The sequence below is a fragment of the Eurypyga helias genome, unplaced genomic scaffold (genome assembly GCF_000690775.1).
Source record: "Eurypyga helias isolate BGI_N326 unplaced genomic scaffold, ASM69077v1 scaffold17355, whole genome shotgun sequence".
NCBI classification, from domain to species: Eukaryota; Metazoa; Chordata; class Aves; order Eurypygiformes; family Eurypygidae; genus Eurypyga; species Eurypyga helias.
Genome location: NW_010252227.1, coordinates 16,681 through 43,028, shown reverse-complemented (window position 1 = coordinate 43,028; position 26,348 = coordinate 16,681). Strand labels below are relative to the sequence as shown.

The 26,348-nt window shown below is 38.6% G+C and overlaps 1 protein-coding gene across 1 annotated transcript in view; it reads left to right on the top strand.

The window, feature by feature from the left end:
• Nucleotides 1-26,348, top strand: part of PARN (poly(A)-specific ribonuclease) — a 56,289-nt gene that overhangs the window by 14,128 nt on the left and 15,813 nt on the right. Inside the window, exons 15-20 of the mRNA XM_010152301.1 lie at nt 743-818; nt 3,071-3,181; nt 3,785-3,854; nt 10,800-10,855; nt 12,257-12,343; nt 19,409-19,483. Coding sequence (XP_010150603.1) covers nt 743-818; nt 3,071-3,181; nt 3,785-3,854; nt 10,800-10,855; nt 12,257-12,343; nt 19,409-19,483 — 475 coding nt within the window. The remainder of the gene's footprint in view (nt 1-742; nt 819-3,070; nt 3,182-3,784; nt 3,855-10,799; nt 10,856-12,256; nt 12,344-19,408; nt 19,484-26,348) is intronic.

The following is a 26,348-nucleotide window of genomic DNA, read 5'->3' as shown; positions in this document are numbered from 1 at the left end:
TGATTTAGAACCAAAGGAAATTTGGTCCTCAGAAATTTCAGACAACTTTAAGAAAGATTGTGTGAAATTTTGTGTTTTCTCTTGCTATTGTTCCGCATGTTTTTTCCATTGTACTGATTGACAAAGTATATTTGATTAAGAACTTCCAAGAAGTTTGGTCTGACAAAATTAATAATCTGTATATCTTTTTGTGATGTTGTGTGTACAGACGTACAGATTCAGTAATGCAGCTCAGCTAAGCTGAAATGTAGGAGCAGCTTTCTGATTGTCAGGCTTCTTTCACTGCCTTTGTGTTGCTTTAAATCAGCAGTTTTACACTTATAAAACTATTCAAGTGTGTCCAGTCAGCAAGCACACTTCAGTACTCACCTCAAGTGCCTTTAAGCATCGCTGTCTGTATTTAGGATCTTTTGCCTCTGTTTGTACTGCCTTTTCCCCAGCCACATGAACCATGCACGGAAACACATTCCAACAGAAATATTACTTCAGGGGAATTCATCATCAAGAATTCTGAAAAGTGTTAGTAAATGCGTGTAACTCATTTTGTTGTAGATGAGGCAAGTTAACTTGTCAAAATGTGTCTTGAGAGGCTTCTCTGGGGTATTCGTTTGAAATGAGGCTGTGTATAAATCCTTAGAGAACACAAGGTGGCAGCAGTTAAATACTCCTTTTACACTATTTGATTTCAGTTTCCAGGGAGAATGTGCTTGGCATTGGCAGTTAACGGTGTCTTTTCTTGCAGGAGATAATTAATAATACATCCCTTGCAGAACTGGAAAAGCGTTTAAAAGAGGTTCCGTTCAGCCCTCCTAAAGTTGGTAAGGATAGATGAAAATGGTCTTATTTCTGAAATGTTTTGCTCTTTCAGAGGAAAGAAAGTGTTTTTATTACTTTGTTCTTGGTCTGGTTCCCCTGTTAATACCTAGTGTTTAATGAAAGGGACTTGAAATGCGGGCAATACACATACACTGCAGTGTATTTAGAACCATTAGTGGAAGTCGGTATGAATCCTTCCACTTTATTTCAGGCAATGGAAGATTGGGTGTATTCAGTGAACAGCAGTTTCATCAGCTTCTAATGATGGCATTTTGGTTTTTAGGTTGATTTTTGATGAGTAACTTGAAATTGTTTTAAAGCTGTGGGGTCTTTTTGTTATTTTGATTTCATTATTATTGTCCTTCAGATCAAAGCCAGAGCACACTAATAGGCACTTGGACAAACAAAACCAAGAAAACATACACAGTAGTGACTAATCATGTGTGTTCTAGACATCACTGAAGTTCCTTTAGAGCTTTTTTTGCTTTGAGGTGAGCGAAAGGATATTTAATCAAAGGGCAAGCTTATCTCAAGGTTCTGGAATTTTTCTTAAGCTGTTGCTTTAGAAAAGGGAGGGTAATCCTCAACAGAGGAGTATGTTGGAAAGGAAAGTCTCAGTGCTTAACCAAAATGAGATGAGTGATAATTTTTGATATTGCTGAATGTGCAGAGCAGATGTACTTAAGCTGTAGAGATAATAAGGTGGATAACAGGAAAGATAATAAGGTGGATAAACTACAGTCATCTTGGACAGTGGGCAGGAGCTGTTGGTGCCTAGGCCTAAGTAGTACCATGCATGTGGAGTGTACAGTAACTGCATGCAGACCTTTTGGTGGCATGTTCTCTGCAGCTTCTTCTCAGGATGTAACATAATTCGGCAGCTGTCAGGTACTGGGTTTTGCTGATGTAATATAATAATTTAACTTTTTTTTTTTCCTTGAGTAAAATATGACTGTAATGGTTAACTGACTCAGAAGTGCAAATAATTAATCAGAGATGATTAACGTGGTTCAGAACATCCAAAGCAAAGCCTGTTTAGAAATACTTTTGGATATGTTTGTTTTCTTTTGCATATGTATCTATTAAAAAAAAGTAATAAAGCTTTTATTGTAAGAGATGTCCTTTTCAGCTCAGCCAGTATAGCTTCATGTCTGAATCTTGGACAACTTCATGTTAAAAATAAATATTACAAGGGCGCATCTAAAAAGAGCCCTGATGTTTTGCTGTACAAGTTTTATATGTAAAATTTGGATTCAAGTTTCTTTTTATGAAGTATAACAATTATATATGCTTACATATTTCCTTTGTATAAGTTAAGCTTGTATTTCTGTATCACTGTTTTAAATGCTGGGTATGTTTCATCATTGTTTTGGCTTCTTTTGCTAGGTTGCATGCAGTAAATTAAATGGAACGATAGAGTTCACTTTTCAGGCTGTGCATTAATGTAAGGGTCATGATTCTGGCTTTTTAAGCAGTTATTTTTGTTCTTCCGGTCCTATTCTCAGTGTAACTTCTAGAGGGAAATGAGCCAGCTTTCTAGAGGCTGAGAAGCTAGCTGCAGAGGTGAAATAACTTTGATGTTGGGAGTGGAAAAAATTTAAATGATAAAGAAAGAAGTGGGATGTGCACAGATTTTTCTGTTACTGAGACTTGGGCACTTTTGGACGCTTCACTTTGGAGAAGTGCCTGGTAAGGTTTCCACTTTCAGAGGTGATTCAAGGGGTATTTTGTCAAGGTCTTCACATAAGCACCAAGGATGGCTGTCAGCAATGTCGTCAATATTGAGACATCCTTTAATCACTCGGTTCCATCTTCATCATTTAAATACCTTGAAAAATCTGACCATAGGTCGGTCGGATCATAAGCAAACAGATGAATAGTTTTCAGTTAGCCTGAGGGTCTTTTCTTTTAAATGCAGGACAGTCAGGAAAAGCTAGGCTGTGTGGTGAATCCTGCTGCCACTGTGTTAGAATTAGTACTCTGTTTCGGCTGAGTAGGATCTGTGGATTAATCGCTTTTTAGTAGGAAGGGGTTTCTGTCATAGGAGGCTATTCTTACTTAAAAATTCAAACCCAGACTGTGCGTTTTTCACAACTTTCAAAATTTCAGAACTTCTGAATTTTCAGAAATTCTGAAAATTGTATAAACTTACCCAAATGATGTTGCGCTCTGACAGAGTAAGTGTGTGAGTAAGCATACAGGGCTGCCTTTAACTCCTCTGAAAACGTGTTTACAAATTATTTTTTCTCCTCAGAAAGTGCAGAAGGGTTTCCAAGTTATGATACAGCTTCCGAACAGCTTCATGAAGCAGGATATGATGCTTACATCACTGGACTGTGCTTCATCTCCATGGCTAATTTCCTAGGTATCTGCATAGCCTTTTTCAAACCTTCTCCTTAGTGCTGTCCGTAGCTGCTTATTACTGCCCTGGATTTGGCTGAGATAGAGTTAATTTTCCTCCTAGTAGCTGATGTAGTGCTGTGTTTTGGATTTAGCATGCAAATAATGTTGATAACACACTGATGTTTTTGTTGTTGCTAAGTGGTGTTTATAAGAAGTCAAGGACTTCTCAGCTTCCGGTGCTCTGCCAGCCAGGAGGTGCACAAGAAGCTGGAAGGGGACACAGCCAGGACAGCTGACCCAAACTGGCCAAAGGGACGTTCCATACCCTATGGCGTCATGCTCGGCATATAAACTAGGGGGAGTTGGCTGGGCATCAGTCAGCGGGTCGTGAGCAATTGTATTGTGCATCACTTGTTTCCTATACTCTGTTATGATTTTTTTCTCTTCCCTTGCTGTCCTATTAAACTGTCTTCATCTCAACCCACAGATTTTACCTTTGTTTTCCGATTCTCCTCCCCATCCCACTGCAGGCGGGGAGGAGTGAGCGAGCAGCTGCATGGTGCTTGGTTGCTGCCTGAGGTTAAACCATGACACTTGCATACTGAATTTCTTCTTCGTTCATCAGGTTCATTCCTGAGTCCTCCGAAAACCCATGTGTCTGCTAGTTCAAAACTTGTTGAACCTTTTTTTAACAAGTAAGTAGTTGTTCTATTAAAAAGCCTGCTAAAACGTGGAAATGTAACGCTAGCCTTATAATATATGTCTGTAGCTTCAGAATCAGTGGCTAACTGCATTTTTCTTTATGCTTCAGTTTTGATTAGCTTTCTCGTTCACACTAGTAATGCTGCAGAGAGGCCAGAATTTGTAAAGTAAATCACTTTTCTTTGGAAGAGGATGGTTTACTTTTTGCTAACCTGTGAAAGGACACTTAGAAGAGTACCTGGGCTGCTTTAATGGCCTTGCCTATGCCAGTGTTGAGGATATGTTTACAATTTACAAAGGTATTTCTGGAGTAAGCTCTGGGAGTAGTGGAACTGAAGGAAAACTTCTCAGGTGTTCTTTGTTGTAGGACATAGTCAGAAACTGGTGATGGTTAAAACTGAGTACATTGAACAGTATGGGAAAACTAAAATACCCCTATTTTGATATCAATCTAAATAACACAAAGTTAGTGTTGAACCTGTTCAGGTAACCTAGTTTTAAGGTGGCATAATAAACATTTATGATTAGTAGTCTGTGGGATGATGCTATGATCAGTATTTTGCATTTGAACTGGATCTTCATGCAAATTAGCTGAACAAATTTAAGAAAGACTTGAGAAAAACTAGAAGCCTTTATGCAGAGATTTGATTCTTTGCACGTTTAAACTGTAGGTTTTACCTTACGAAAAATCTAAAGATGGTATAACCTGTCACATAAAGGAAAAGGAGTTGAAATTAAAAAGCTGCTGGTGCTTTAGTCTGTTGGTTTGTTTAAATTCAGGAAAAATTCCATCCTTTCAAGGAGTTGGCAAAATTAATTATTTTAGCTTTAGATGGCTCACAGAAATCAGGGAATAATTGTGATCTGTGGCTTTCAGCTGTCATTGGTGTGGAAACCAATTACTATAGTAACAGCAGTTAGGTGATGCTCTTGACACTGAGTTAGGTGAGACAGTAACTCCATACATTCTCCATATATTCATATATTCCTCAGATGGAACATATGGTCCTGCAGTGACCACTTGATTTGACTGTGAAGGTGATGATAGAATCGATTAGCATAATTTAATTTTAAGATAGGATTTATCACAGGCTTATTTTCAGTACCACCAGCGTACGCATGTCAACCAGTAGATACCAGTCGAGGGGCTTATTTTTAGAATCGCTAACCAAAATGTTTTCAGTTCTTTCTAGAGATGCATATATGCAACAAGTACAAACTGGACTTCTAAAACTGTCACAATAAATAATACATTAAATTTAAGCTTTTCAAGTTGTGTACTTCAAATGTGACATTCCTCTAACATTTCAGAGTTTTGAGATGAAGCCTGCAGGGTCTGTTCTGGCTTCAGCATTAACATTCCCTAACTGCAACACAAGGGAAAGCTAACAAGAAATTGCAGGGAGAAAACCAGCTTTGAACTGCTTTGGTTTGGGTTTTTTTTTTTCCCCTTGTAAACAATAACTTTCAGTTCTTGCTTAAAAACCCACAGTTTATTCATTCTATAGCTTGCTTCAGAAAAGCTATATATTATTTTTAAATCATGGAAACTTGGAAGACTTTTCGTGTCTTACTCTCACATGATCTTAGAAGCTTTGCTATTCTAACTAACGTTTGCCATCTCACCTCAGTCAGAGCTTGGAGATGAGACTGTCTCACCTTTTCCTTATAGTGAGCAGGCCAAGGCTTGTATTTTTAAAGTTATTTTCTCTACTATAATGCAGAATAACAAACCAGAATAAGACAGCTCCGTTTATTTAATGATTTTTTTTATTTAAGACCATGTGGGAAGTCAGAGCTGTTCGATATTTAATTTAATAAGTCTCTTTCTCTGTTCACTATGTCCCTGCAGACCAGACCTCTATTTGCAGCAGTGGGCTGTTTAGCACCTTAAGTAGCATCCAGGGCTTGTGCAATTTACATAGTTATCTTAAGGTCCTAGTAAGTATGTTGCTTCTGGGGCCTTTCTGCAGGTATGTTCTGGGCTGCCAGATAGCTCCCTGCTACACCTAGTTTTCTCTAGTTTGTGATCTAGAAGCTTTCCCTAGTTGAGCATCCTCTCTTCCTCCTGGGGAGAAAAAAACCTATCTTCCTCCTTCCTCCAGAAGTTCTACCTGGTCCTGTGGACAGCAGTCAGAACAAGGAAACCTTTTCTTTTGTGCTGTAGTCATGTTCTTCAAGCAAAACACAAACTACAACATGCAAACAGTAAGCTGAACAAATGAAAGTTGTACTATCTGTCACAAAAGTTTTTCCTGAAAGCAGCTGAACAGAGTAGTTTATTATAAGGCAGTTATTTAGAAGCAATTTAGAAGGTTTGAACCATTATCAAGATAGTTTTGGAAATGTTCGTTAAAGCAGACCACTTTATGATTCTTTGGATTGCTTATAAAGTCTTAATTTCAAGTTCACTGATTACTAGGTGTTAATATTTAAATACAGTTTAGAGATTAAACTTTTACATGATTTGTGTGAGTGAGACGATTTTGGGAATGTTTTCTGTTTGAAGAGACTTGTCACCAATGTGACTAGTGAGAGTGGATTTAAAACTGAAAGATCAATCCTTGATTTTTACAAACCTTGCCTCCAAAGGAAGGCAATACTTTTTTCAGTAGTTATTTTGACCTCTTTCCTTATGTCAGCCAGGCTACGCAACTTCCTGGCTTGCCATTCAAGAGTGGTGGCCAGCCTATGGGTTAATGATGAACACAGGTAAAATCTTCAGTTTCAACTTCTTGTAAGAGTGGAACTGATGAAAACCAGACTTTGCCTTAGGGTTGTTTGGCTCTTTTAGGCATAATGCAGTAATTTATATGATAAACGACTCAATAAGCCAAGGATTCCAGAGATGTGTTTCTGTAATCTTTAAGCTTCATTGTATATACAACATCTTTGAAAAATCATGTTCATGTGAACAATCTGCTGTGAGTAATCCCTGATGAACACTTCCGAGTTGAGATGATGGGGCTTCTTATATTGTAGTATCTCAACTCCTACGTGTATAATTTGGATGCCGGTGTTCTGTTGTATACTCCAGAGTTGATTTGAAATCAACATCTCTTCTCTTCCATACCTCCCTGCACCACCCCGCAACCCCCTCTCAGCCTTTTAGTGACAACCTTACTTCAGCTCTCTTTGGGTTGGTTGAATGGTGGGGCTTGGCTTTGGTTGTAGCTGGAGGCAGCGGGTGAAAGAGGCATAGCGAAATGAAACACCATCTCATATTGAGCCGAATGGCATGATGGTCTGTAGCAATATACATTATCTTAGAAATATTTTTTTCATATAAAAGGTATATCAGAAACCAAAATTTGTGCAAGTAGCTTGGTTTTGTGCTCTGTTTGTGGAAAATGTCTCACCAGGGAGCTAGGTTCCCTGGCATGTATTGCAAAGCAGTTAATTTCTCCCTCGGCTTTTCTATATTAATTTAATTTTCTTATTGCAAAAGGACATCAGTGTGCTTTCCTGCAGTTTGACCGACAACTTCTGTCACAGTGTAGGAGGAAAAAATTGCTGTCCTCGTGCTTTCAGCTGCGTGTGGCTGTACTAGTTACTGAACTGGATTGATAAACTGATCCAGGTTTAAAAAGAGGCCTTTTTTTCCTCAGCTGGATCAGTTTCTCTGCAGAAACACACACCTGTGAAAACTTTCATCCTAGCTCAGTGCAGAGGAAGAATGCTGACTGCTTGAGAGGACGCAGTGCTGTGAAGTTGCGTGATCATAGCCTTGCTCTCCTTACCTGACCTGACTTGCCGCAGAAACAATTGTCTTCCAGGTGGCTGCCTCGAAATACATCAAAGTTCCTAGGATATTGTTGTATATTGGGAAATAGGGCTCTGTCCTCTGACCGTGTGATTTGGCTGTAGCCTCTAAACAGCGTAGGAAATGACATTTTTTACCTTGGTCAGTGTAGCGTTTAAAAAATTGTGCATTAATGTGAAAAGCAATGTCATAGCTACAACTTCATGAATGTAGCTACTGTAATATCAAGTAGCATTCATGCTGTCATATGGGACAACAGTATTAGTTTAAATTATCTGTAGGTAGATGAGGAATCTTACAACCATAATTATGGGTACTAAATTATGGATTATGCTGCAACACAGTGTTCGTAATCCATGTGATGTAAATTAATGCTACAAGATGCAATAACGTGCTTTAAGTGCACTTAAAATCAGTATTTATACTTTCTCTTTAGGGAGTGTTTGTGTATGTGCTGTTTAGAGATACAGTTCTTTGACCAAACAAATAAATGTAGGATTTGTCTCAGAAGATTAAAACTCGATTTTAATTAATCTCAGGTATATGCACTTTTTTTGGCATAAGCCTGTTCTTGCTGTTGGCCACTGTATTGCCTTCCTCAGCATGATAACACCTGGGGGAAGGCAGCTTAACTAGTATTCTCCCCAGGCATTTTTGATGTATTTTTAGCAAACTTCATCTTTATTTTTATGGAAATTGCAGCCTAGGAAATTTAGATTAGTTATTTGAGTGCCTTAAAAAGTAGCTGGTTCCAAGAATTCTGTGGAAGCTTTTTCTTCAGCCTAACTTAAAACAAATATATTTATTTTTTTTAAACTTCTGCTGTCGTGCATTGCTGATGGCCAGCCTTCTTCCAGTGAGGACTAAACTGCTTTTACTGCCTAGCTGAAATACTGTGTGTTTAAGAGAGGTTTGTCCTTGCACTGGAGTCCGAAGACGACTGTGGCTCCTACTAACAGTGACGATTGATGTTATTTCAGATGAAGAGATGAGCACAAAGCATTCCTTTTATTATAGGTACTAAAAGGAACTGATCATCTTCTAACTTAACTGCTTAACTAGCAGCACACAGACCCCAGACCTGCAAGTTCTTTTCTTAGGTGCTCTTTGGTGGTGGTATGATCCTGCCTGATGTCTTCCACCAGCGATGGAATATAATCACCTCCTTGGCAGATCTGTCCCACACTCCCTCTTTGTATTCCCTCTCCCTTTAATCTCATAGAAGATACCTTTATGGCCTCATCACTGTCTCCTGTCTGTTGTTTTCTGGGTGGATGCCATTTTTTTGCTGCTTTTTTGAGCAGTAGCACTGCATGCCTTGTCAGTATTACCCTGGATCTCTAGAAGATGTCAGAGTAAGGACTTTTTTCCCTGATTCCTTGTGGAAGCTGTGTTCTGACACTAGCTTTGCTCTCAAGAGGCCACTCCTCTCCTGTTTAGACAGGTAGCTATGTGAAGCCAAGGCTATATGGGTATGGCACCTAAGGGTAAACATAACAAACTCTGGCTCCTTTGTATCTTCATTACCCAGTGCTGTGCTGGAATTGTTAACGTTTCTAGAGTTAATTGATGCTGATGTTTCTGATTTTAATTGATAAAATTCCTTTTAGGGTTTGCAGTGCTCATGGGGGCACAGTGCACGTTATACCGTATCTTCCGTGAGACTCAGGAGAAGTTAGATCGGACAGTGTGTATCGTACTGGGGACAGTTCTCCCCAGACCCTCTGGCTCACCAGTGCATCTGTTACAAAGTCCCTTTTTCTCCCAGTGACTTTTTTTTTTTCTTCTTTCTCCTGAGTATTTGTAATAAAGACAAGTTATCAACTGCATTCCAGTAGATCTTTCAGTGATACAAGTAACCATAAGGACACAAACTCTTTAATAGTGAGTGTGGTATGATACAAAGAATCTCTAGGGAAGTACAAATCTGTCTGCACACTTAAAATGTTTTTATCAGTTGTTCCTATCAGTTATTACTTAATTGAGTACTGTAGCTGTGATCTGATAAGCATTTTATGATAGGGAAGTTATGTATTTCAGCCCTGCAGCAACACTACACCCAGCAGATGTTCTGTGGCATCTGTACCTGTGGGGGGATTTTGGCGTACTTGGCTTATTTATCGTACTGGGGACAGTTCTCCCCAGACCCTCTGGCTCACCAGTGCATCTGTTACAAAGTCCCTTTTTCTCCCAGTGACTTTTTTTTTTTCTTCTTTCTCCTGAGTATTTGTAATAAAGACAAGTTATCAACTGCATTCCAGTAGATCTTTCAGTGATACAAGTAACCATAAGGACACAAACTCTTTAATAGTGAGTGTGGTATGATACAAAGAATCTCTAGGGAAGTACAAATCTGTCTGCACACTTAAAATGTTTTTATCAGTTGTTCCTATCAGTTATTACTTAATTGAGTACTGTAGCTGTGATCTGATAAGCATTTTAGAAACCATTTAAGTTATGATAGGGAAGTTATGTATTTCAGCCCTGCAGCAACACTACACCCAGAAGATGTTCTGTAACAGCAAGCAGCCCTGCAGCAACACTACACCCAGCAGATGTTCTGTGGCATCTGTACCTGTGGGGGGATTTTGGCGTACTTGGCTTATTTCGGAGGGAAATAGTTTTCAGAGCTGAATACGCGCTTGTATTTAAAGCATGTCTTGAATGTTTTGAGGAACTCTTCAGTTACGTGTTAAAGGGCTAAAGAGTCGTCCTGGTTATGTCCACTGCAGTGTCATGGTAGCTTGTGTGGTTTTAGGGTTTTAAGATCCATTCTGTATAAAGCATGATGCAGTGCTCAGAAAACGGGAAAGTGACTGTGGATATAGAATGACAGCTTTTGCACTATCCGCTGTGTATCTTACTCTGCAGAGCTGGTACTTTCTAAATGTTCATTTCCCCACTTGTTTTAATTGTTTTCAGCAGTAGGAGTTCAGAGCTTCTTTGTTCTTGTTCTGTTGAATAAGTAAAACTACTGGCATGATGCCAAGTAAACTTTTTCAGTCTGGATTGGACATAATTAGAGGGTCTGTTTGTTTTAGTACAGCTTTAGATACGGTTGGGATAATTAATTCTGCCTCTTCAGAAGCAACATCTAAAAAACTGTATGAAGGGAAGCTTATTAAAAGGTCTTTAGGCTGATATTTGCTAACGGTGCTTTTCCGTTTTGCTTCAGGCTATTTCTTATGAGAGTAATGGACATACCATATCTCAATTTGGAAGGACCAGACTGTAAGTAGCTTATTTCATTGTGAACTTACTACCGTTCTGACAAATTTCCCGGAGGAGGAGGTGTGAAGATTAATTATTGTATCTCTAAAGCATGAGCCATCAGTTGTCTTCAGCTTATTAGCCACTTATCAAATGATTAATTTTTTTTTTTAGATTTTTTGGAATGAAATAATAAATCTGTAAATTCTTCAACTTGAACAGAGAATCTGTGTTATGAAGGAGATAGACTACAGTGTATCAAACAGTTGGAACTAAATGTAACAGTTTTTAAGTTAACAGCTTTATGGTTATTTTAGATCACTGTTCTTTACCTACCATACAGTATACAAAGTATATTTCCCCTTCTCCTCCACCCCTGCATTAAATACAGGATGCAAACTGGTGAATACCACATGGTTCTGAAAATCTTCTGGCTGCTTTCCTTTGCAATTTGTGTGCAGTAGTACCCTTACTTAACTTCAGTCAAACATCAGAATTCTTTTGCTACATGAGATCATGATTACAGAAATGGAAAAATATTACTTAAAATATTTTTATATTTCAAGTTATTTCAGGTTACAGACCTGGGGTAGTTGCTAATACATTTAAATAAAAACAGATTTTACTAATATAAGGGTCCTTACTGTTATGAGGTATTACACTGAGGGAGAAAACTTCTGATGAGTGTTACCATGTAACATGTGAGAGTTGATGTCTTGATTTACAAAAATGTGAAGCCCTGGAGGTCAGTCTAGTCCTTGACTAGAGGAAAGCTTAATTCTGTACTGTGAAGTCGGATACATGACTGTCTTAAAAATGATACCCATCTGGAAGCAATATTGATGTGAAGACATTTTCCACTCCATGCATCGGAAAGCTCAGACTGGAAGATGACATGTTACTAGATGCTGGTTGAATAGTAACAGAAAGCATTTCTAGAAAGTTGTGGAGAGGCAAATATATTCTGTAAGGGCCTATATTTAATTTCTAAATGCAGTTAGGTGATCGGAGCATTGAGCTCTGGCTCTGTGGAGCTGTTGGAATGGTTATCTAATTATGCTGCACGCTTCTTTTCCAACTGTTTGATATAGAGTGGGAGAATGGATAAATACTTTGGGTCATTGAGAGAATGCCAAAGCTACTAAGCTGTAAAGATGCTACTTCCACTTGCTAGCCAACTTACAGGATTGTTTTGATACTCTGCCAAGGAGAGTTGCCAAAAAGAGAGACTGCCTCTGAAAGTCTCTCTTTTATCTGAAAACCACTCCTGTAGAACAGACTGATGCAGATGTTACAGCAGAATCCGAACCAGGGAGACTTTCTGAGCTTCAAAAGCTACTTGACCATATTGGATAACTTTTTTAGGATATTCTAAAGTAGAATAGTGACTGTTATTTTAACAAACACTTTTCTGTTTTGCAGTGCAGCCAAAACGAGATCATGTTCTTCATGTTACTTTTCCTAAGGAGTGGAAGACTAGTGACCTTTACCAGCTTTTCAGTGCCTTTGGTGAGTGATACAGTCTATCCCTCTTTACACATTTTCCCCCCCACCCCCTTTGCCGTGAGCAAGTGCCTCTAGTTCTGGTTATTTGCAATCTGTGGGGCAGTCTCACTCCTGATATAGGTAATGATGTAGTTCGTGAATGGTGTCCTGTGGACTTTCTTCGTAAAGATGCGTTGAATGTGCCTGCGCTGATGAACTGCTCTTTAGGAATCTTTCTATGTGGTGCTTGTTGAGTATCATGGACCTTTGATCCTTTTATTTACAGCCTCTCCTGGGAGGAGGAAAGAGTTTATATAGGTGGGTAAAGGGAATAGGGGTTGGTGTGAAAGGCAGATAAAGATTTTGGGAAGCAGTCTGCTCTAAGCCAGACGCTAACTTCTGTGAGTCTAGGCAAGCATGCAGGCTTGAAAGTAGCCAATTGGACTTCCAGACTGTGAACAGCATCCAAGTCAGAAGAAACAACAAAACAACTATCTAACAACCGGTGGTTAATTGTTCCTCTACTAAGTGTTAGTGTATAATGTAAGGACATGGAGATCCTAATTAATTGATAGTGATCTCCTGATCCTAGCTCTTGCATCAGATAACAGTTGTTATGCTTTATGTCCCTAAATCAGAACAAGAATAATATTTCATACAGCCTGTGTTGGATGTTGCTTCCAAGATTTTTATTGCAGATTGCTTTCTAGTTTCTTATTGCCAGGTAAAATAATGCTTCAAAAGAGATCTTTAGGGCTTGAAGATAATTTTCAATTATTTTTCTGTTTGCTTTTTTTGCAAAGAGGTAACTTCTTTCCATTTTTTAAAACATTTAACATCAACCAAAAATTATCACTATTATTAAAATAGTTTTTGCATGATTTTCCAAAGTTTATTTGCTCACAATACTTACGTTATTGAAAGTAGCTTTTTAAATGTTACATGTAATAGACATTTATGCACCTTGTCTTCCTCAAATTCTGTAATAAGGATTTTAATGGGAAATTGCCCTTTTTTTTTTTTTTATAAATAAAGCTATTTACCAAGGTGTTTGTGGGGGGTTCTCTTTTTCTCATTTACAAAACTAAAATAATTGTTTTACGTTGCATTATCTTTTCAGCAATAAGCAGAGCATGTATGACGGAATTTGTCATTTCCCTATTCCTAAACCTTTTCTGCTTGGCACTATAGTTTCCCCTTTTTCCTGCCCCCAGTCTTACTTAAAGTCCCAGTACCAGTTTTGTCCATTGGATTATAATCACTGTAAAATCACTTCCCTCAGTAGCCTGTTCCAATGCCTGACAACCCTTTTGGTAGAGAAATTTTTCTTAACATCCAGTCTAAACCTCCACTGGCACAACTTCAGGCCATTTCCTCTTGTCCTTGTTATCACTTGTGATGTACCACACCTAATGGCTTAAGACAGCATTTGTAATGTGGCAGATGGATTCAGGGCAAACCTGAACCTGACCTCCATTGATTATTATTGCTGTAGTATCCGTAAGGACACTGCATCACCAGCAGAAGGATGGAAGGCTCGCAGCCTACCTGGTCTTGTCACTCCTGTGCTTGTGGTGGATCACCACGCTAGTTTGCACAATGATACTGTTCTCCTCTCCTCCTAGAATTATGGCTTGTTGGTCACACAGGGTCTCTGGACCTGTATAAAATTCACTGTTCCTTCAGACTTTTTGATCTGTACTGCAGCATGATGCCAGGATAATGCTGAATGGGATTTAATATTCCGATTGGGAATGTGGGAATGTACAATTCACTGAGATTCTTCTAGAGTAGCTATTGCAGCAGTAAGAAACACGGCAGTTTGGGCATTGTTTCTGCAGGCTTGGAAAGACTCGGCCCAGTCGTTTTCCTTACTTTACCAGCTCCCCCATTCCCGTTGGCATGAGGTGCAGGCCCGGGCCACCACCACCTGGGGTCACACTCGCCCACCTCAAATACTAGTCAGTGGTGACATTCCCATGTCTCTCGCTTCTCCGGAGTTCGACTGAATGTTTTCATACCTGGATTTACAAACGCCTAGTATTGGGGTAGTACTTAATCTATATTTTATTTTAGGACGTATTGCCATAGTACCTCAAAACAAACTGCAGATTATTCCTTCCAGAACTGCAGGAGTACCCAGGCTTTTCTGTTGTAGCTGGACAGACAGAGTGGCACAATGTGAGGTTAAGTGATTTGACAAAAGCCCCAAAAATATGGCAGTAACAGACACGAATTACCCCTATTTATTACACCAGTTAAAAGTGTTATTAAATTAAGTTTTTGCTTAGATTAAAAGTCAGTTGTTAAATTGAATAGCAACGTTAATCTGACTTTTCATAGAAAAATTATTTTCAATTAGTTTTAGCCGTGTATGATTTGAAGCAGGGTTGTAATCTTCCATGAAGCTGCTAACGAAAGCAGTGAAACAGCTGAAGGGGCTGCAGTGTCACACTTGGAACTGGTCTAGGTTTGCTGCTTTAGAAGGAGTGTTCATGATTCTGGAGTCTCAGTGCTGCCTGCATACCGAGTGGACACCTGTTCATGCAAGATGTTTTTATAGTCTCATGGGGAACTCTAGTTTCACTGTGCAAGTACTTGCAGTACTGTGCAGTCTCTTAAAATGCTTACTTTAAATTCTGAAGTTGGCATAGCTTATTTGGTCACACTGTTGTGAAATATGAAGGTATTGAAATAGTATTTGCTGGAATACAGCTTTTGTATGAGGCCTTCACTCCTACTTAAATGAATGTCTTTGGGATTTAATTAAAACACATACTATAAAGCATTATAGAAACTACTACTTAAAAATTTTCCAAATGAGTGGAGGCAAACCTATGCATTGTGTTTTGTGAGAGCGTGAGACTCGTCTTTAAGAGGGAGGTGAATGCTGAGGTAGTTGGTGGAGTCATAGTGATTTTGAAGATGCATAAGTAAGTTCTAAAATGTAACCAGTCCTTTGTGTGTTTAAGTCTTGTTCTAGTAGTCCAAGCTGCTATATAGGTGAGTGTAAAGTGACTTAAATACATTTTTGGGACTCATTTACAAGTTCCATACTCTGTGACCTCTGTTCCTGTTAACTCTGGTACTGCAAACTCACAGTTTAAGTTATTTTTCTTTAAGAAAAGTGGAGCTTGAAAAATGTCCCTTTCAAAGGTGAACAATCTAGTCTTAAGGAAAACTTCTAGCACACACTATATATAAAGTATTCTCCTCAGCTCACTTTCTACAGACGTGAGCTTTCAGTGTTGGTTTTTCAGTTTGTGGGTTTTTTTTGTTGTTTCTTTTGGTTTTGTTTCTGCAGGGAGTTTTAGATTTTAATCCTGCTTCTCTCTCTGCATTTCTGGCCTTTCTTCTTCCTTCTCACGCCAGTGTTTCCTTCAGCTATTCTTGTTTCTTTGTACCCTGTCTTCCTGCCAGAAAGGTGGAAGTTCTGTTAACCCTTCTCAATGATTCACCAGGAAAATGTTGTTTGTGTTTAATATATGTTTCAACCCTTGCTCATGAACTAAAAGCTTCAGCTATTTCTGTTGTCTGATGCAGTCAGTGTCCAGAAACTCTTAGCAGTTCTATTATGGTGTCAGCGTGGAGTTTTTTTTAATTGTAAGAAAGTAGAATATATGAATAAACATTTTTGGTTAAATGAAGGTCCATATAGTCCTAATACCTGTCCTAAGTGTTCAATTGCCGCTAACAGTTGTTTAGGAGATGTGTAAGAACAGAGCTGAAGTAAACCAGCTTGCCTGCCCTCTGGCAATCTGTAACGTAGTGACCCGTGAGCTAGAGGTCACGCTTGCCTCTTGTAGCTTGAGTCTTTCACAGCTTTCTGTAAGTCAGTCTAAACTCATTCTTTATCCCATGTATATTCTTGTCATCTGCAGCACTTGTTGGCAGTTCCCTAACTGCAATTAAGCATTAGGTGAAATATTATTTTGGTTTTAAAACTTCTTTATATTTTATTAGATGTCTCTTAGTTGTTATATAATGAAATAGTAAGTTCTGTAAGTCTCTAATGCCATTTCTCTTCTCATACCTTCCCCATAGATATGTATGGGCATCTTCCTTAAAATTTTCTTTTGAAGGCTGAGTCCTGGTTTACTTTTATATGGAAGCCTTTCCATACCTTTGGTTATTGTGTTAAAAACTGAGAGAATGACTGACATAATCCATCAGTATCATTTTATTCTGTGGATTTAATGTGGTTTGCATGTTTGTGTTTATGTAGAGAGAATTTTCAAATTCATTTATGGAAAAAACACATTACTTTGCACCTTCATCTCAGAAGCAACAGACCAGATGTTCATCTACCCCTCTTTACGTGAAGATGTTCTCTTTCACTTGCTAATGCTTTACTTGACCTTACCCTTCTTTTAGCAAGGGGTGTTGTTTGACAGTGCGTGTAGTAGCAAATAGACAAGGGGTAATGTAGGCTAACAATGGTGTTCTTCAAAATATTGAAGATATTTGATCTATTCTAGAAGTGGAGATAGAGAGAGAAATCTTCTGGTTTATTTCCCTAGAGCTGGGATTCTATTACACTGCTGCGTACGGCTTATTTGGATTAGCCTTGCAGTGAGTTGGCACGTGGCTGTGTTGGTTGCTAAATATTGTACTTCAAGTGCAGATGCATTTGCTTTTCAGATCTTTATTGCCCTTTCACTATACTTTTGAAATGTGTGATGTTTACTGAGTGCTTGGCAATATTGCTGAATGATCTAATTTATTAATCTCGTCTCTCCTAATTCTTAATAATAATGAAATGTGACATAGTCTGAAAAGAGTACCTTTTAAGCATGGAGAAATTCGTAAGAGCATTTGTTGCAGTTCTCTTCAGATTGCAGCTCAGTGTCCACTATTTAATGCTTGACTTGTTCTTACAATTATATGTTTAAAATGTGTAATTCTGAGTATAAAAGCAGCATATGATGGCAGGTATTGAAACCCTTAATTATCTAAAATGCCAAAGTCAATTAGAGTGCAGCAGCCTTTCTGCAGCAATGAATAAGAATCTGATACTGAAATTATGTGCCATCAATAGGTTGGATTTTTATTTATTTGTTTTTAATTAGTACTTAGTGAAAACATGGACACTGAAGTCCATTTGAGTAGTAGCTGAACTCCTTCAAGAGGTTTTAGTCCATTACTGATCCTCTTTGATATTTTATGCTAAGGGTCACAATAACAGGATATTCAGGAGAACTTTTCTTTCTGATCTTTCTTTGGGTCTCTTCAGGGTAGATATGTACTCTGGACAGCACTTCCATGCTGAAGAATTACAGAGGAACATGGTCTCAGTTGTCTCAACTGATTGTTTAAAAAGATTTGTAATTAGGAATGCAAAAAGGAGGACTTGATACTCAAACAAATTCAGAGCAATCACTTGTCACTGCTCTTGGAACAGCGTTAAATTGTGCAGTAATTTCTAATATTGAAAGGAAGCTCGGTGTTGGGGTCCTACCAAATGCACTACAGCTTTGAGTTGCAGTCATAACTCAGCTTGGGCTTTTCCTCTGCTGGGAAGTGCATTCTGCCAAAAGCATGTTCTCCCCACAGTAAAGACCCTTACCCATAGGCAGCAAAGATCCATGTTCTTCAAAGACTGAATTACTAGAAATTGAATTTATTTGCCCTGCGAAGTGTTTAAAGAAATTCTAATGTTTGACTTCTCAGTGTAGGCGCTTCTTAATAGCAGCCTTACTCCTTTAGTAGAGGGAATGTCAGAAACCACACTGAAGTACTTATGGTTTTGGCAATGATCAAAATGATTATAGCTTAGTCCTAAATAGCAGGCTACTCAAATGTATAGCACGCAAACTAAATATGAGTAGGTTTTTATTTTTTATAATTAGAAAATCTGTTAATTATCTGGCTGGATTTCAGAAGAGACTTCTATAACCTTGTAACCTGTAGGCTAAATTAGATTTCAGTAGGTTAAACACTTGAAAATAAAATGTTTTTTAAGCTATTTTCATCATGGTTTTTAACCTTGTAATGTCTGGAGGATAAATGGTGGTGTAACATATAACTTGGTTTCCTAGTCTGCCTGTAAAAAATTGCACCAATTTTCAGTATGTGAACTGTACAAACAGTAGAGCAGTTAGATGAGGACAGGAGATGTAAATGGATTTCAGACTATAATAAGGCCTTGTTTCTGGAATGGGAATCCTTTCCTCCACTCTTGCTTGATTATGAGCTCTTTTAGTGCTAATGTGACACTTTAAACCATTCACATAGAAAATGGTCTAACTGCTTGATGAAAGGGGAAACTTATTTCCAGTCACTGTTCCATTGTCACAGCTTCCAAATGAGGTCCCTGATTTTGTGCATTTGTCCTCATACGTACTTGGATTAAGTTTTCATTGCTCATCCAGGAAACGCTGTATAGTGTGATCCAAACAGACCAGAGTTTGAAGATTGAGAGTGCTGCAATAACTGGACTTCTCCACTTGTGTCAACAATCTTCCCTGCACCCTCCCCAGCAACCCCCCAGCCTCCCCCTCCAGCCCTGCTGTACTGGAATTCCTTATCTTGGGTGTCTGTAGTAGTAGAGAACCAGTGAGTGGTAACTGGAGCGTGTCCATGCAGTGCCTTTAGGAAATGCTGCAGTGCTGAAGGATGGATAGGTTTTAAAAGCCAAAGAGCTCTTCTTTATTTTTGGTACAGAGATGAAATTTCCAGGAAAAATTGCTTCAGTTTTTGTTGTAGAATTATATAGCACAGACGAAGGGAAGACTAAAAAAGGCTACTTGAACTGTTACAAAATTTAAAAAAAAAAAAGGCTATGAAGAAACAGAAGAATACCCTGGAAGTGGAAAAGGTGTTAGATGTCTCTTTCCTTTTGGTCCTTACTCTAGTGGGTCTGAGGGTGTAGAGGATGCATACGTAGCCCTAACAGTCACTGCTTTCTGAACCTGTTCCAGGCTCATGTACAGCTGTGTATGCACTACGCACCTTTCCCGTGGACAAAAGCCTTCTGGGGTGAAGTTACTCTTAGTTGACTATCTTCTGCTATGTCATGGCACATCAGATAAAATCTGTGACTAAGCCTAAGAGCAAAATAGTCATAATAATTTCTTCTGCCTTTTCTAGGTAACATTCAGGTTTCATGGATTGATGATACATCAGCATTTGTGTCATTGAGCCAGCCGGAACAAGTACAAATAGGTAAGTGCTTCTGAATTTACTTCAGTAGTAAGACTTGACTTCAGCTGGCTTCTGTAAAATGCTCCGAGCCAATAGGGTCTGTGATTCTAATGAAAAATCTCCTGACTTTGTTCACATGCTATAGGAGGGACTAAACATTTATAATACCAGCACATATGTTGCAGCAAAGATGAAACCCAAACTGGACTTGGTTGAGAGAGCTTTGTGTTTCATTCCATGACCTTTTAAGCACCTGAACCTGAAAGTAGAGTAATACTAGTTTATTCACTTGATGCAGTATGTATTGAGGTTATTTGCTGTTACTTTGCACAAACCAGAGCTGTCAAAGACTTTCATGGTCTTTGTCTTCAAATATCCTTTGGACTGATACACACGTTTGGTTTGGATTACATTTGCAAGTAGCAATTGTAGTTGAAAGCCTTTTGGTGTATTGTAGAACATATGCAAAATGAGTCCCCTAGCAGTCTGGACTGCTGATGTGCCTCGAGCTTGTGTAGTAATGATACCCCATCTCTGCAGGCCTGTATTTCCTAATTTTCATTTGAACTTTTGAGCTTAGCTTTGAAAAAGTTCATGGAAAGCATATATGTTCAGTTTTTTTCCTGAAAGTTGATTGGTTTGGTTTTGGTTTTTTTTTTAAATACATATTGCTTCTTGGTTTGGATTTTAGGAGAGGAATTAAAGAAAAAAAATTGTGCATGACTACATAAACATGATTAATTTCTAAAAAGAAAAAACAAATTAGAAAACCCCACTGAATTCACCATTATCTATCTTGGGAAGCTCAAATAAAGGAGCTTTTGGGTTCTGGATGCTTAATGAGTGCATCTCTCTAATTCCCTATTAACATCCTGCGAGTGTTTATCATACTTCCTTGTACATACATGTATCTGCAGAGTATTTTGAGCAGCAGCCTCCTCATAGCAAATGCTCCACAGCAGCAAGATCCACTGTTTCTTTATCTATATATAGATATACGGACCATGTAACTTCCAGTGAGAAGTTCCAGGTGAAGAATTATGTCAAAATAACTGTGGCCCTCTATTAGCTAGCTCAGGAAAGCATTGCTAGCACTTCTTGCCTAAGTTGTCTTAGTTTCGTACCTCTGAAGCATTCATGATTTGTGAACTGGGTGTATTGTAGTTAGTGGTGACACCAGCACACCATCAAAGCTTTGAGGGAAACGCTGTTTATGCAGCAACGAGTACATTACAAGATAGGAGGGAAAAGCCTTAATCAAAATTATCTTAAGTAAAAATGTCCTCTGAGGTGTGCAGTCACAAATGACTTGTTTGTGAAGTAGCGACTTAGCTGAAGAATCTGAAGCTTTTTATTTCAGACCTGATTAGTTTTACTCAGAGTTTGGGCTTTTTTTTTTTTTTGGAAAAAAAATATTGAATAAAGAGTTGGAATTGTTCCACCTCTTTGTTTTTCCAAGAAGATTTGTCTTTGTGGTGGAATGCAGCAAAATTGTGCTTTCTGCTTTTAAGTTCAGATGCCCTGATGTACAGAATTTAGGTCACTGTAAATTTATATATCTGCGCCTTTTTTCCCCCTCCTCTTTTTTCAAGCTGTTTACTTGTTTCTCTGAGTGGGACTTACAAGACTATTTGTTTTCGGTAAAAACCATGCGGTTTATGCCATTTCATAAGCTGAAAGCCTTCCTAGATGTCAGTACAGGCTACAGTACCTTCCTCCCTGCTGTCTCTTCAGCTACTTACCTGTGGTCTGAATGCCTAGCCTACACACATTGCCACCACTGTATTGTTTTAGTATTTGTTTTTTGTTACAGCAACTACACATTGTGGGAAGAACTAAGTGTCAGCTGAATATTTAAACTCTGTCTTTCTGGCACTGCTCTGGGTGTTTCTCTTTTTACGCCTTGAGAAACGAGGAGGCTTGTTATGTGGCCCGTGTACTAGGAAATAAGTTATTTGTTTGAAAGCTCAGGTGATTATAGTCTTTCATAAATCTGTATGAAATCCGGGTAGTAAAATCCCATGTACTGAAAGCAGTCAGCCAACCAAGCTGGTAAACTGTAGCAACCTCAATTACCAAAAAGCTGTGCAATTTTTACTGTAAAATCGCTTAAACCTCTTGGGGTTTTTTTCCTGTAATAAATACTTCATAAAATCAATTCTGTTATTCTATTTCTTGATCTTAAATTCTTTAATGAACTGCTTTGGCAATAGAAGTCACTATTTGTACTTGTGATTTAGCAAGTGGAGAACCTTGGAAAAACTTTAATTATGTGGCCTGTTTTTTAACCTGTTTATATAAACATGTCTGCATCTTCTGGGCTGTATAAAAAGCCTTGGAGAACTGTCAAACAATATGATACAATACATGATGTTGCTGCAGACATACATTTACGCTTCCCTCTCAACAAGGTTACTGGCTTTGAGCTGATACTGTGTGTCGTTAGCAAAGCAGACATGCAACAAAAACGTTTGTGGAGAATAAATGGATAGAGAAGATGAAGGGTGCATGGAAGTTTCCCTGTATTGGTGAGGTGATCAGATTTGTATCATGTACGGGTCTAAAAATATCCAGACCTATTTTACATCCTTTTAATAAGGGAAATGTGCGGGGAAAGGTATGAAAACAGGATCAGTTTTGTAATAATCTGGATAGTGTGTTAACTGATTGTAGGTCTACCCTTTTTTTTTTTTTTTTGGTCAGTTCAGATCTGGGGGCTGTCTTTATTTATCAGTTGCAGCAGCTATTCAAATACTGAATCTTTGGCTGAACTAATGTAAACTTACAGAGTTGAAGAACAGATCATTTAAAGACTGATCTGCAGTCATCCCTTGATGTAGATACCCAGGATAAACAGTTGATGAATCTGACTTGTTTCTTTAAAAATTCTCCAATAAATTTTCATTTTGTTCAGCCTTGTAGGTGTTAAACCAGAATTTTGTCCATATTACTAGTTTTGTGTAACTCTATGCGTTATATTGAAATTGTGATGATGGTGTGTCCTAAAGACAGTGTTATTTTTTCCGTACTGTTTGATAAGTTTTGATTTTTGAGTTTCATTTTTTTACCTGGATTAAAAAAAAAACCAAAACAAAACAAAAAAAACCCTGGAGGTTGGAGGAGAGGATTTTTTTTTTCTTCAAGTTGTCTTTCACATTTCAGATAATTAATTTTCATGCTCATGATTAACGTTTACATCAGACAGATGATAGATCTCTTAAAATGTGACACTTTGTATAAGCTCTGCTATGCTGTTTCTGTTGTTTCTAACTTTCCTGGCTTCAGATATTTTAAATAGACTAAAAACTTGTTTATCTACACCCTGGGAATATGTTGGATTTCTCATGTTAATGTGCAGAGAAATCCATTTTGAATATGTAGGCAATAAAATGTATCTGTTCACCCCCCAGTGCTCTTCAGAACAGTGTGCCCGAGTTATGTGATATGATGGATGGTAACCATTAAGACCTAGTCAAGAACTGATTGATAAAACACTGGTCCATGTGCTTTTCTGTGTAATTCAGCTAATCAGATTTATACTTTGTAAACTAATGAGTAGCTCTTCAAATTTCACATGGTAATCAGTAGTCTGGATGTGGCCAGGAAGAATGTACATTCCAATATTTAAACTGTTAGTGTGTTACCATGAAGGACCTGTGAATCTGTGTGGAGTATAAAAAGACTTGTTCCCTCTTCCACTTTTTTCCCTCGGGAAAAACTAAGTAGGGGAAAGGGCAGTATTTTTATAGGCAATTTTGGAGCTGCTCCTAAGTTTCAAACTGAACATAGCATGCTTAAAACACACTAAACTGAAGCCTTGGGAAACAAGAAGCAAATCCCTTAAACTTCTCATTTTTCTGCTTATAATAATGTCCAAGAATCTTCACTTTATTTGGTTCTTTTTGCGATGCTCATATTGGCAGACTCACTAATTTAGTATGAGTAGAAAAGGCTTGTTCTTGTATAAAATCATACACTTTTTACAGTTAGAACATCAACTAAGCGGAAGCTGCATGAAGACAAGCGTTAGTTAACCGTTTCATAATCACCGTGGGGTTAGGTGCTTGCTCTGTCTGTGCAGGGTGTACCTGCACGTGCAGTGGGGGAAGCTCGCTCCCGAGTTCCAGCGGGCTGCGTTCTCTGTGTCGCTTACCGCTGTTGAACGGCTGCACTCTCATGTTAAAGCCACTGGCGAGTTTGTGAGAGTGGGGCTGTAGGTGGCTCGAATGTGTCACTTTTTGCAATGTGCTGTGCTGTAAATTGATTTCCAAGTTACAAGCACCTGAAAACATAATGGGCAATGAACAGAGTCTGCTTCCTGATCGGGTTTGCTGCTCAAGGCAGGTAATAAGAATCTGTTAGATAGCTGGACATCTGGGAGACCGAACTTACTGTTGCCAGGTTGTACTTCACGTGGTCTCGACATTTCTAGCAAACATGGAGCACGTGCTATTTAAGTGCGTTAAAAAAGATAAATCAGCGTGCCGCTCCGATAAATACAAGAAACTTCAGAACAAAATTTAGGTGTACAATGTCTGGCTCTTACGACTACCCACTTGTTAGGTAAGCTTGCTCTTGGATGCTGTTCAACTTCGTATATTTATAAAGTTGGCTTTTAATCTGGAAAGTTTAATATGAAATAAGGACTATTTCAATGCTTCTTGACTTACAGGGGTCTAGACTTCATTCAAATAGTCTAGAAATGGTGAGGAAGATGGAAGAGACTTCAGCATGTGTTAACTTTAAAGTAAACCCAGTATTTTATTTAGTTAATAAATTGACATAACCTGAAGTATTTCAGTGTTTGAACCACTTTAGCATCTTGACCATTCTGGGCAGTTAACTCGTTCGTGGGTTCTCAGTTAGTGTTTTATATCAATGATAAGCTCTTGTTATTCATGGTTTCCTTGAATTTTGTTGCCAGCCAGCTTTCAGTGACCATCTAGGTTGTTGGTCTAAAAGGAACCTAGGTGCTCTCTTTGTCTTTGCACTCGTGGAGCCTCTATAGGCCACCTGATATGTACTCTTAAAAAGTGCTGTTACTTCAGGACAGGTTAATTTCTAAAACATGGGGAAAGTTTTAAGAATTTAAAAAATCTGACATGAAAGTAAAATTGGGTTTCTCTTCTGAGACGTAGGATGGTTACATGTTAATGGGAATAGTGGACAAGTTTGTCAGTGGTACTCGCTTGGCAGCTAATGCTTCCTCTTAATTCTCCTTATCTATGGCTTAGGTGCAGCTTAATAACATCTGTGTTCTGATTATGAGCGACTTCTACAGCAGTTTAAGCCCACTGGACCAAGGGTGACTTGGCTTGAGCATCTTCCTTAGACCTTTCTTCTTGCTGTTTTAAAATGCAATAAATAAACTAAACCTGAAATTTCAAGTATATGTGAAAAGCAACTGCTTGTCATAGATGGCAAGCGTTGGAGTAATGTTAAGTTGTTCCATGTGTTAGTGCCCTGATACATGAGCTCATGTAGAATTTACAGTGTGCAAGATATCTTCTTCCTCTAGGCACTGAGCAGAGCAGTGCCTTTAGACAGCAGGGGAGCAGGTGCAGCAGCTGAAGTTGTGATGGCCTTTCAATGGTTCTTCTTTAAATCATTAATCTTTCTGAGCTGTTTCTCAGACAGGGCTGGACTTAATGGTTTATTAAGTGTTCTAGAGGGTTCCTGTAGACCCTTCTACTCAGCATGAATGCTTACCGCCGCAGTTCAAAAATATACACGTTTATTTTGAGATTGTGTGCATCAGTCAGTTCCCACTGAATCTGGGGAAATGGCAGGTAGTATCGACAGTGTTACCCAGATTCTTTGAAAAATTCTCTCTGGTGAATTTTTCGTGAATTTGTGAGTGTTCTCATGAATAAGCTAATGTGAAATTCATGTCAAGTACATACTCTGGGCAGGAAACTTCCTTAATGTAGGCCAAGGAAGCTGGGCTTTCTGCAGTGTGTCTAACATCAGCCATTGCTGTTGGGTTACGTCTTATTCAAATTATGTGCGGTCTCAAACAGTTTCTCTAGCTTTTTGTAATTTCCCATCTCCCTCTCCCCCCACCAATCAAATTTTGGATTCTTAAGATCCACAAGGTTTTGATGTTTTAGGAAAGCTTGGTTTAAATTTTACATTAGTGACTTGGTATTTTTCCTGTTAATTTTTGAGCGGCTTGAATTCTTGTGCTGCATCAAAATGGCATTTAAGATGAGAAGCTAATAGTTGGAATAATTGTAGTAAGCTGTAATCACCTTGTAGATGTGTGCTTGTACATTATTTTCACCCACTTTAAAAACATACGTTACTTTGGAGGTGCCTGTAGTTTTTCAGGTGATCGTAACGATTTATTACATGTGCCTGTATGCTGTGTAAGGACTTGAATGTGGTGGTTTCACTAGGAAGACCTGAGCAGTTAGTCTGTAGGTTTTGCACACCTCGTGGGTAAGAAGGGTTATCAAAATGGAAAGTTTAAAAGATTTTGGTTTATTTTTTAGTTGGGGGCAGTGTCAACACAGACATTTGATGCAGTAGTGAATATGTTGACTGTGGTGATGGGGTGCTGTCATTCCTGTAGCAAACTGTACCTGAAGGATGAACTCATGCTCTGGATAGCTGTTTTTGAAGCACCTGCCATGTGGAGAATTAACAGGCGCTTCAGCTGCAGGTGGCTGTGTTAATCCCGAGCAGCCTTCTGGGCAGCACTGCCGTGAGGATGGCTCCCAGCTACTTCACTAGTTCTTGCTCTGAAGTTCTGACCGTTAGAAATGCCATCAGATTTTGCAGGAGTGTGCTTCCTGCAGCTGCTCAGCTGAAATGGTTAACTTGCTGGTATTCAGAAGCAGCTAACAGTTTGTTCCAGTCTTAGTCCTTCCTGGTTGCATCAGGG